The 12,011-nt window shown below is 44.2% G+C and overlaps 1 protein-coding gene across 2 annotated transcripts in view; it reads left to right on the top strand.

The window, feature by feature from the left end:
- Window positions 1-12,011, top strand: part of LOC147107543 (uncharacterized) — a 287,647-nt gene that overhangs the window by 222,229 nt on the left and 53,407 nt on the right. For both annotated transcript variants that reach the window (XM_086006636.1, XM_086006635.1), the window contains exons 10-11: window positions 688-735; window positions 2,487-2,569. In XM_086006636.1, the coding sequence (XP_085862762.1) occupies window positions 688-735; window positions 2,487-2,569 (131 nt within the window). The remainder of the gene's footprint in view (window positions 1-687; window positions 736-2,486; window positions 2,570-12,011) is intronic.

Genomic DNA, 12,011 nt, shown 5'->3' on the forward strand with positions numbered 1-12,011 from the left:
TTCATAATACTAAAGTCTAAATCTACAAACCTATATTTAGCCAGATGTATGTGAAAGCACAGTCAAGTTCATCAGAGTGCAAAGTCAAATTCTTTTGATGCAGTCAGAGTGGGGTAGTCATTATAAACCAATTTTAAATAAGTGCAGTCCCTTGGTTTGTGTCTGAACGAATTTCTGTCTCTGTCATTTGGGTACACAATTTAAATCTAGATAGTTTAAAATCTTACAGAAAATGTATTGATAAGATAAAAGTGAGTATTTAAATATTAAAAGATATTTTCTTCAATCATGACTGTGTGAGAGTTAAATGCAAGAGCAGTATTTTAACTACACAATATAACAAATATAAATTATTCTTAAAATTGTTTTAGGGGTCTATTAATTCATTTATTGTAAGTCAATGTCCTTAATTTTTCTTCTTGCATGCACATGATAAGTGTTAGATATGTCTCAGAATTGATCAACTCAAGTATTTGATGTGTTCATTTATTGCCCTTTTTAAAGAAACACAGGTTTCCATTAGAAATGCATTAACATTGTGTTAATGTACATTTTTAGCACCATGTGTAAGAAGATAAATTTGGTGCACTGCATTTGAATTCTCTGACTAGATTTATCTGATTGTTTGATTCTCTAAGACATTGTTTTCAAAGTCTATTTCAGTGTTCTCTCATTCTTTTCATACAGGTTTTAACTTGGTCCGGCCCATATGATCCTGAAAGAGAAAGAAGCAAGGTACAGTTCAGATGAGACTACAACTTACACTCAAATAAATTCCTATATATTAGTGGTTAAAAAAATCTCTCCATTTCTTCCAGTATTGTGGGGACAGTTTAATAGAGACATTTAAAGCAAGTCCATAGCCAAGTAGGTTAGACACTGGCCTTTCACCTCTGAGGCTAGGTTCAAACCATTCCAGATTTGCAGTACAAAGGTCTCTTCAATCTGTCAGCACGTAAGGATCCTATGTGAAATTCATTTTTTAAAATTCATTCTTGGGATATAGGCTTTGCAAGCGAAACTATTTGTTCTAAGCTGTCTGTGTGAGATCTGTGCTGTGGAATATGGTTATGTAGTTTCAGACCATGTATGTAGCACACAAATGTGAAGTTGCTCTTTTGCTTCAGTAAGTTATGTTCAGTTATATCAAATAAGTACAATATAGTTCTGACGTACAGCCGTAACTTGTTACACTGTTCTGGTATAGATGTACTAGTACCAGTGGCATAATGTGTTATTTTCTGAGCTTTACATAGTAAAGCTGCAATCTGAAGTAATTTTTAATTGGAAAAATAACATCTACACCACATTCTTGTGTTTTTTTCATTAAAAAGTGAGAATGCAGCCTCCTCTGATAAAATATATATTTTTTAAATTAACTAGATCTAAACCTTTCCAAGAATGAATAAACTAATTTGTTATGATTAAGCTGAGGCAGTTCCATTGCTGGTTTCTGGGCATATCAAAGGTTTAGGGGCTTAAATGTGCATCTGTATGTGCTGATAGTAAGGACTAAGCATGAGCATTCAGTATTTCTACAGCACTAATAGGTGAATGCTGCCCCTCTCTGGCTGCCGGTAATACTACAAAGTATTTTGTCAACAAATGTCTGCATCTCGCTTTCATGAATAATTCCTGGAAGAATGTTCGGCTGAATGCAAGATAATCCTGTTCACTGTAGATTTTCACTTTTAGCCTAGCTCCAATACAATGATTCTTTTGAAGGGGAGTTCCATTATTTAAATTTTGATCGACATGGACACAAGATGATTTTTTTGATCGAGTAGTAGATGCCAGAATAATTTGCGTTTTGAGCAAATCTATTTAAAGGCCAGAAGTGTTCTTGACACACATGGCCAAAATATTATACTGCTTTTATAGATTGTGTAAAGAATAAGGTATGATTTTAAAGTGCATCCGAGATGAGCAATATTTTTTTTTAAATAAGACCAGTAGACTCTGCAGTGCTGTTATACTTCTGCCATGCATCACCTATTTTGTATTCTAACAAGGTGTCTCTGATAAGTCATGAGCTTTTTTGCAGGGTTGTTTTCAGATTTTCAAACACTATAATCTAATCATTATAAAATAATTGACAGTTTTTTATATGCAGCAAGTATTTGAATTGTAGTAGACTGATGCACTTCTGCTATGGTTTGCAGAATCAAGTGACTCAAAAAAGGGCCTCTGTTTTTGATGTGCTTCATAACCAATGCATAGTCATAGCAGGGTTCCTCCGAGTTATTGCAGTTGCCCACATTAATAATTAATCTAATAATACAAGGATTAATTTACTAGAAGCCAGATGCTTAGTGAACTGTGGATGTAATTAGTTTAAAAAAACAACTACAGGTTTGCTTTCTTTTTCTTTTTAATAATGAATTTTCTGTTGGTCTTCTTGTGCCGATAAAATTACCTTTGTGACAAATGATTTAAAACTGACAGAACTGAATGTGTTTAGAAATTTTTTTTTTTTATATATATAGATCTTACTAACTCTGGAAATCAAGCCACTTAAGTGGTACCCATCTGTATACCTGGCTGTGTCCCTCTTTCCTCTCATTAACAGGTGAGTAAAAATAAGTGTTGCTGTTGCTGCTGCTTCTGGTGCTTAATAAGGCTGCTGTAATTATAGATTACTGTGGCCAAGAAGCATGACTACTAGATGATTACTGTCAGATTAAAGATGAGTCATTCTTTATCTTCTGGGGGAGGGGGGAAAAAATAGGGTTCTAATTTTCTTATTTAAGAGGATTCTATCTAATGCAGTGATACCTTGTTCAAAAATGACAATCTAGCATAATTTATCCTTAATTGCATCAATTAATGTAAATTTCAATGTTCTGTCCCACCGTCTTCTAGTCAGTAACTAACACAATGAGATTTTTGAGCCAGTGTTGTATCCTTTTTAAACACAACAGCTTTCTTAAGTGGTTGTATGTACTGCAAGAAATAATTCAGTTTGATAGACTTTCCAAACTCAGCATATTCCCCTCTTTCACTTCTGAAACCTGAATTTAATAACAGTCATGATAGATAGGAAGAAAGTCCCTTCATTTTGTTGATTGTAAAAGCCTCTAGTTTATTAGGAATTTCTGTTTTCAAAAAAATCTCTTGATTTAAAAAAAAAAAGCTGATCAACAACTAAAAAGCTAGGAAAAATCAGTTGGGAGTTTTACAAAAAATCCATGAGTTAATGCCCCGTGTGTTTATCCGCGCCCCCCCCCCAAAAAAATTCCCCATTTCCCAGCAATAAAAAAATAGGGATTAGCATTGAAGATACATTATTTAGTACTCAAACTTGAAGGGTCTAAACTTTGGATCTTTAGGCCACGATTTTGTTGGCACTCAGAGTGCAGGTTTGGAGGCAGGTCTGCTGTCAAAATCGAAATGATTGACAGCGGGTTGGGAGCCCGCACCAAACCCGCCTCCATGTAAGTTTCCAAAGTGTCGGGTCTGCGATTTCAGAACAGACCTGACACCAAGCGGCGGGGGAGACATTTAAGATAGTTAACTGCTTGTTAACTACTATTTTGCCAGCCTTTTTCAATTTTCCCACATTTTTAACGGGGTTCACGTCGTTCAGAGATCATGTCAGGTAAGTAGGTCGGGTTCTCTATGTCTCCCCATTCCTGTGAATAGGTAACAGCTGCAAAAGTGGTGTGAAAGCTGCCATTTCACAGCTGGTCACTTTCCAATGTCAGAAGCTTGACCCTTCAGGACTTGGCAGACACTTTTGAGCTTTATACAGTTTGGAGTAAACTCTCTATCCATTGTCATCTCTGTGGAGCAAGCTCTCTCACCATTGACAGATCGCTTTTGTCATCTCAACTTCAGCTGCCACCTATTCCAGCAACATCAGTGCCCTTGAAAAAAATCTCACCTTGATCCTCTGAATCCCTCCACGATCAGTCCCAACACCAACATCACCAGGCACACCAACAACATCAATACCAACCTTCTCTGCAATCACCTGATGCTGCACAGGACACAGGCCATCAGCACCCGACCACATTCCTGCCCGGGAGGCCAGCGATGGCATCACCATAGCCAGATTTACTTCACTTGATACTGTACACCCTGGTTGCCACATGATGCGCCAAGTTAACACCACCCCACACCAGCACCATAAAGCATTCCTACAATGACCAAGCCATTCCTTTCACACTCATCACCATTGCAGGGGATACCTGGGGAGTCGTAGTGAATGGTGAGACTAAGATGCAGCGGCAGCAGCGAGAGCAGCCCTGGGTGGAGCCTGAGCGAGGACAGCAAGGAGTATAAGGAGCAGGAGAGAGCGCGAGGGCCAGACTCACCGGCAGTGGTAGCATCGAGGGCGGCCCTGGGAGGAGCCTGAGTGAGGAGTATAAGGAGCGGGAGAGAGAGCGAGGCCCAGACTCACCGGCAGCGACAGCAGTCCTGGGTGGAGCCTGAATGAGGACAGCGAGGAGTATAAGGAGCGGGAGAGAGAGCGAAGCCCAGACTCACCGGCAGCAGCGAGTGCGGCCCTGGGAGGAGCCTGAGCGAGGACAGCGAGGAGTATAAGGAGCAGGAGAGAGAGCGAAGCCCAGACTCACCGGCAGCGGCAGCATCGAGGAAAAAAAAACACAGGAGTGACGTCACAGGCTAGCTGGTAACTGATTGGTTGGTAAAGGTCACATCATTTTTCTTTGCTATTCAGATTCAGGGCCGGTGAGTATGACTTTTTTTGTCTTTTGTCTCTTAATCTTTAACTAAGGGCAGAGGGGTATATTAAAAACTTTAGTTAGTTAATCTAATAACTAGAGGCATGACAGGGCAGCTCAGTCCCGTGGAGTGCACATTCTGTGTCATGTGGGAAGTCCTGTATGCTTCGCGTGGCCTGGACGACCACATATGTAGGCAGTGTCACCAGCTACAGCAACGCGAGCTCCGGGTTTCGGAGCTTGAGCGGCAGCTGGAGTCACTGCGGTACATCCGCGAGGCTGAGAACTTCGTGGATAGCACGTTTCTAGAGGTGGCCACCCCGCAGCTTAAAAGTGTGCAGGCAGAGAGGGAATGGGTGGCTGCCAGACAAGGGGAAGACCAGGCAGGTAGTGCAGGAGTCCCCTGAGTGCATCTCGCTCTCCAACCAGTATTCTGTTCTGAGTACTGGTGGGGGCGATGGTTCCTCTGGGGAATGCAGCCAGAGCCAAATCTACGACACCGTGGGTGGCTCAGCTGCACGGGGCGGGGGGGGAGAAAGAAGAATGGAAGAGCAATAGTGGTAGGGGATTCGATTGTTAGAGGAGCAGACAGGCGTTTTTGCGGCTGCAGACGTGACTCCAGGATGGTATGTTGCCTCCCTGGTGCCAGGGTCAAGAATGTCACCGAGCGACTGCAGGGCATTCTGGGGGGAGAGGGTGAACAGCCAGAGGTCGCGGTCCATATCGGTACCAACAACATAGGCAGAAAGAGGGATGAGGTCCTGCAGGCAGAGTTTAGGGAGCTAGGAGAGAGATTAAAAAGCAGGACCTCAGAGGTAGTAATCTCCGGATCACTCCCGGTGCCACGTGCTAGTGAGTACAGGAATAGGAGGATAGAACAGATGAATGCGTGGCTGGAGAGATGGTACAGGAGAGAGGGCTTTAGATTCCTACGGCATTGGGACCGTTTCTGGGGAAGGTGGGACCTGTACAAGCCGGACGGGTTACACCTCAACAGAGCCGGGACCAATATTCTCGCGGGGAGGTTTGCTAGTGCTGTTGGGGAGGGTTTAAACTAGCTTGGCAAGGGGATGGGCACCAGCATATAGGAGTAGAAAAGAGGAATAAGGTGCATAAAAGAGTGAGTGTGTCGGATATGGCCGTGCCATCAAGCGGTTTCCTTAAAGGGACCATGGCCACACTCATTTTGACAGTTCTGCTGTCAGTATTCTACAGCACTGAGGTGCTGCAAACACTGACAAGCACTGCACAAAGGTGCACGTCTGCACCCAGGCTCTCCTATGACTCCCTCCATATGCTTATGGAGGGAGTCAGAGCACGCAGGGAGGTCCTCTTCCCTTCCGATGGGCAGAAGACACCTCTCTAGGAGACCAAAACAGCCTGGTCGCTCATTGCACAGGAGGGCAGAAGCAGGGATGTGGTCAGGAGGACCTGGGTGCAGTGCCGCAAACCTTTCAATGATCTCAGTAGATCACGAAATGTTAGTACAAAGCCACACTTGACCTAATCCTGCTGTGCCTCTCATCACATCCCCATCACTCTGCCTTCCCTACCCTACTCCTACACATCCTTATTCATACCAACTTACCTTGCACTTCCACCCATCCCTCTCTATCTACATTATCACTTCCCCATCTCACTAGCCACCTCTCACCCTAGTGCAATCATACCAACTAACAATGTGCAAGGGTAGGCACTTGGGTGTCTTATACAATGTTCCTGTAAATTTTCTGTTAATGTGTTGTCAAACATTGAAATCATTATTTTCAATACTTTGCCTTATTGGACAGATCTGTGCTCACCTTTGGAGTCATAACGGCACAGAAGGAGGCCATTCGGCCCATCGAGTCCGTGCCAGCTCTCTGTAGAGCAATGCAGTCAGTCCCATTCCCCCACTATATCCCCGTAGCCCTGCAAGTTTATTTCCCTCAAGTGCCTATTCAGTCTCCCCTTGAAAATATTGAGTGTCTCTGCTTCCACCACTCCCGTCGGCAGCGAGTTCAAAAAAGTTTTTCCTCACGTCCCCCCTGTATCTCTTGCCCAAAACCTTGAATCTGTGTCTCCTAGTCCTTGTACCATCAACTAGTGGGAACAGCCTTTTCCCGCGTAGCCTATCCAAACCCGTCATAATCTTGTACACCTCTATCAAATCACCCCTCAACCTCCTTTGCTTTAAGGAAAACAAATCCAGCTTCTCCAACCTGTCCTTGTAACTAAGATCCCCCAACCCCAGAACCATTCTGGTAAATCTCCTCTGCACCCTCTCAAGGGCCTTCACATCCTTCCTAAAGTGTGGTGACCAAAACTGGATGCAATACTCCAGTTGTGGCCTAACCAGCACTTTATAAAGGTTCAGCATAACTTCTCTACTTTAGTACTCAATACCTCTATTTATGAAGCCCAAGAGCCCATGTGCTTTGCTAACCACTCTCCCTCTGTCCCTGCACACTCTTTAAAACAGTGCCATTAAGTGTATATTGCCTCTCCCTGTTCCTTCTGACAAAATGCATCACCTCACACTTCTCTGTATTAAATTCCATCTGCCAATTGTCTGCCCATTCTGCTAGCCTTTCTATGTCCTGTTGCAGACAATTGGTATCATTCTCACTGTCTGCAACACCCCCAAGTTTGGTGTCATCGACAAATTTAGAAATTCTACTCTGTATCCCAATATCCAGGTCATTTATTTATATATATATATACACATATAAAAAAAGCAGTGGCCCCAGCACTGACCCTTGGGGAACACCACTGTCTACCATCCTCCAGTCTGAACAACAGCCATTTACCACAACTTGCTGTTTTCTGTCCTTAAGCCAATTCCTTATCCAAGCTGCCACTGACCCACCTATTCCATGAGCCTCAATTTTGTTAACCAGCCTTCTATGTGGTACTTTGCCAAACGCCTTCCGAAAATCCATGTAGACAACATCCATTGCATTCCCTTCATCAATCCTGTGTTACTTCATCAAAAAACTCAATTAGATTAGTCAAACACGATCTGCCTTTTACAAATACGTGTTGGCTCTCCTTAATTAGCTTAAATCTCTCCAAGTGCCCATTAATTTTTTTCTTGATTATTGTTTCTAAAACTTTATACCCAACACTGATGTTAAACTGACCGGCCTGTAGTTACTAGGATTGTCCTTACACCCTTTCTTGTAATCCTCAGGCACCTCCCCCGCATCTAGGGAAGATTGGAAAATTATGGCAAGCCCTTCCACTATCTCCTCCCCCAATTCCCTTAGCAACCTGGGATGCAAGCCATCTGGGACAGGCGACTTATCCACTCTAAGCATACCCAACCTTTCTATTACACCCTGTCTTATCAATTTTCACCCCTTCCATTGCTTCTACCTTTTCCACTTCTATTGATATTTTGACAGGATCCACCTCCTTAGTAAACACTGATACAAAGTACTCATTGAGTATTCTAGCCTTGCCCTGCGCCTCTAAGCATACATCACCTTCTTTGTCCCCAATAGGCCCCACCCGCTTACTGTTTACATGCCGGTAGAAGATTTTTGGGTTCCCTTTTATGTTAACCGCCATTCTACTCTCATATTCTCTCTTTGCCAATCTTATTTTCATCTTCACTTCCCCTCTCAACTTATTGTATGTGATCTGATTCCCCCTTGAAGAATTCACCTGACATGCAACATACATTTTTGTTTCATCATCTTTTTTATCTCCCTCGTCATCCAAGGAGTCCTTGCTTTGGTTCCCATACCCTTCCCTCTTGTTGGAATGTACCTAGCCTGTACTTGGAACATCTCCTCCTTAAAGATCACCCATTATTCCGTTACAATTCTTCCTGTCAGCCTTTGGTTCCATTTTACCCTGGCTAGATCTTTTCGCATCCCATTGAAGTTAGTCCTATTCCAGTTTACGCATCTCGAAGCGTACGAGAGCATGGACCTTACACTAGACATCCGTAAGACAAAGGTCCTCTACCAACCTGCCCCCACCACACAGTGCTGCCCCCCGATTATCAAAATCCACAACAAGGCCTTGGACAACGTGGACCACTTGCCATACCTCGGGAGCCTACTGTCAACAAGGGCAGATGTCGACGACGAAGTCCAACACCGCCTTGAGTGTGCCAGTGCAGCCTTCAGTCGCCTGAGGAAGAGAGTGTTTGAAGACCAGGACCTCAAACCCGGCACTAAGTTCATGGTCTACAGAGCAGCAGTGATACCCGCCCTGCTGTATGCCTCAGAGACATGGACTATATACAGCAGGCACCTCAAAGCACTGGAGAGGTACCACCAACGCTGCCTCCGCAAGATCCTGCAAATCCATTGGCAGGATAGGCGCACCAATGTCAGTATTCTTGCTCAGGCCAACATCCCCAGCATCGAAGCTTTGACCACGCTCGATCAGCTCCGATGGACGGGTCACATTGTCCGCATGCCTGATACGAGACTCCCAAAACAAGCGTTCTACTCGGAGCTCTGGCACAGCAAGAGAGCCCCAGGTGGGCAGAGGAAACGCTTCAAGGACACCCTCAAAGCCTCCTTGAAAAAGTGTAACATCCCCACCGACACCTGGGAATCCCTGGCCCAAGACCGCACAAAGTGGAGGAGAAGCATCCGGGTAGGCGCCGAACACCTCGAGTCTCTTCACCGGGAGCAAGCGCAAGGAGCGCACGTCAACCCAAGCACCCCACCCACCCGCCCCTTCAACCACCGTCTGCCCCACCTGTGACAGAGACTGTAGGTCCCGCATTGGACTCATCAGTCACCTGCAAACTCATTTTTAACTCGGTTCCGAGGGACTGCCTAAGAAGAGAAGATTCCAGTTTAGAAGTTTCATTCTAGGTTGTTCCTTGCTCCTCTCCATTGCTAATCTAAATCCAATCTAAATCTTATGATACGATGATCACTCGTACCAAAGTGTTCCCCCACAGACACTTGGTCGACCTGGCCCACCTCGTTCCCCAGCACCAGATCCAGCAATGCCTCCTTCCTAGTTGGGCCAAGAACATACTGGTCAAGAAAATTCTCCTGAACACATTTCAGAAATTCCTCCCCGTCCTTTCCCTTTACCCTAGCATTATCCCAATCGATATTTGGGTAATTAAAGTCCCCCAATATCACCACTCTACAGCTTTTGCATGTCTGCGATTTCCCTGCAGATTTGCTCCTCTACCTCCCTCTCACTATTTGGAGGCCTATAGAATACCCCAATAGCGTGATTATACCCTTTTTGCTCCTCAACTCTAACCAAATGGATTCTGTCCTTGTCCCCGCAAGAACATCCTCCCTTTCCAACACTACAATGTCTTCCTTAATCAGCACTGCCACCCCACCTCCCTTCTTTCCTTCACTTTCTTTTCTGAACACCTTGTACCCTTGAATATTAAGTGCCCAGTCCTCAACGTTTTTAAGCCACGTTTCCATTATTGCCACAACATCATATTGCCATACGGCCGTAATAAATTATGTCATCAGACCCGCTTCCTTTTAATTGGTCGGGAACCCCGCAGGGTGGGCATAACAAGCCCTATTAATGGAAAATCCTTTTGACAGAGCGGCTGCAGCCGGGAGCGGGACCGGAACTCGCCAATTACCTCTCCTGCCGCGATCCCGCCTCCGCTGGGAAAATCCAGCCCCTAGAGTCTGAAGTCCAGCTCGAGTTAAGAGGAATACAAGCCCAGATAGAAACTAAGCCACAGCATCGTTTAATCTCACACCCAGCCAAGACCCCGAGGGAAAATGAATTAAAAAAACTCACAAATGCACCATGACAAAATACAAGCAAAGGAATAAATGACTAACAAAGGATTTCATAAATTAAAAAAAACAGCTGACACTAATCAGCTCATTCATCAGTCATTTCTCTCCCTTGTCTCTCTCACTTCCACTTTCTCCCGATTCATATTCTTTTCTTCACCCACGCTTCTTCTCTGCCTATTTTGTGCTTTTTTTCTCTCTTCCCCACGTATTTCACTGTGTCTTCCACAGTCCTACCTCTTGCTTTCCCAGTCGCTCCACAGTCTCTGTTTCTCTCTTTGTCCATATGTTACTCCAGTGTAAATTTTCAGTGTTTGCAGCACCTCAATGATGGTGCTACAGCAGAAATGGGCGCTGGCAGATTGAAAGATCAGATGGCGTTCAATCTCATTGGACTTGTAGCGTGCATGATCTTCCAGTGAGGCCATAAGGATGGCCAAGGAGCTCTTGTTAAAAACAGATGAGAATTTAGTTTTAATAGCCCCAAGAAACTACGGCTTCTGGTGTTCTTCTGCTGTAACTTTGGCCGTAATCTGCCAGAAGGGCTGGGAGCTAGGCAGAGATCCAGATGCACTAGAATCTCATCCCTCTCTGGGACCTGGAGTAAGATTGATAGAGATACGTGTAGTGAGACCAAGCATATCATGCTGACCTGGGGCGGAAGTGGGATCCATCAGCCATCCAGGCCAAGGAGCTGGACCCCATAAGATTTAAGGCCACGTTTATTTTTATTGTTTTTAAAGCACCTCCTTAGAAAAGAATCACCCTTAGTGCTGCGCGTACCCACCATTGCAAGACAAATTAAGGGACCTCCCCCGATCCTGGAAAGTCCATTGGGGTCAGTGGTAGAGATTCCCAGTGGGTGTATCTCGACAATTATTCTGGCATGCACTCCAGTGCAGGTTTTCAGGGCCAATATATTGATGTATATTATAATAAGATACATATTAGCACATGTGCAGCTTCCCAATATTCTTGCTGGGATAGCACTGTACTCCAAGTTTGCCTGTATAAAATGGCGATGGAGACATTTTAAGCGGAACCTGCTGTGTTTTGGGAATATCAGAAGCTAGCATTTTTCTTTAGCTTAATACTAGGAGTTTGTTATCAGAATTAATTTTTTGATTAAAAGTTTTAGGTGCAGACTTTTAGTTGCTTTGTTATAATTTTGAAACTGAGCATTCTAGTGGAGATTTCTCTCGTTTTGTGTTCTTTGGAAGATGAAGAAGAGGATGAAATGAGGGATGCAAAGCAGGTCAGACTACATTGGAGGTGATCAGCCACCACATGCCTTGCCCAGGTTCTGTATCTACAGGCAATAACGCACCTACCTTAGAATGTCAAAGGAAAACTACCTTTGCACGCTGTACTCCTCTAGTAATGCGGTGACAAACTTGTGCCATATTCTAGAGTCTGAGCTCTAACCAACCTCCACCACAGCATTGCACGGGCAGATACTGTTGAGGTCACTACAGCCCTGAACTTTTATGCAATTGACTCATTACAAGTTGCCACAAGGAACATGGACAGTATTAATCAATCTGCAGTTCTCCGATGTCTTCTTCTTAGACATCAAGCAGACAAACTATTT

This window comes from Somniosus microcephalus, chromosome 14 (genome assembly GCF_052327205.1).
Source record: "Somniosus microcephalus isolate GS21.2 chromosome 14, FLI_Smic_1.0, whole genome shotgun sequence".
NCBI classification, from domain to species: domain Eukaryota; kingdom Metazoa; phylum Chordata; class Chondrichthyes; order Squaliformes; family Somniosidae; genus Somniosus; species Somniosus microcephalus.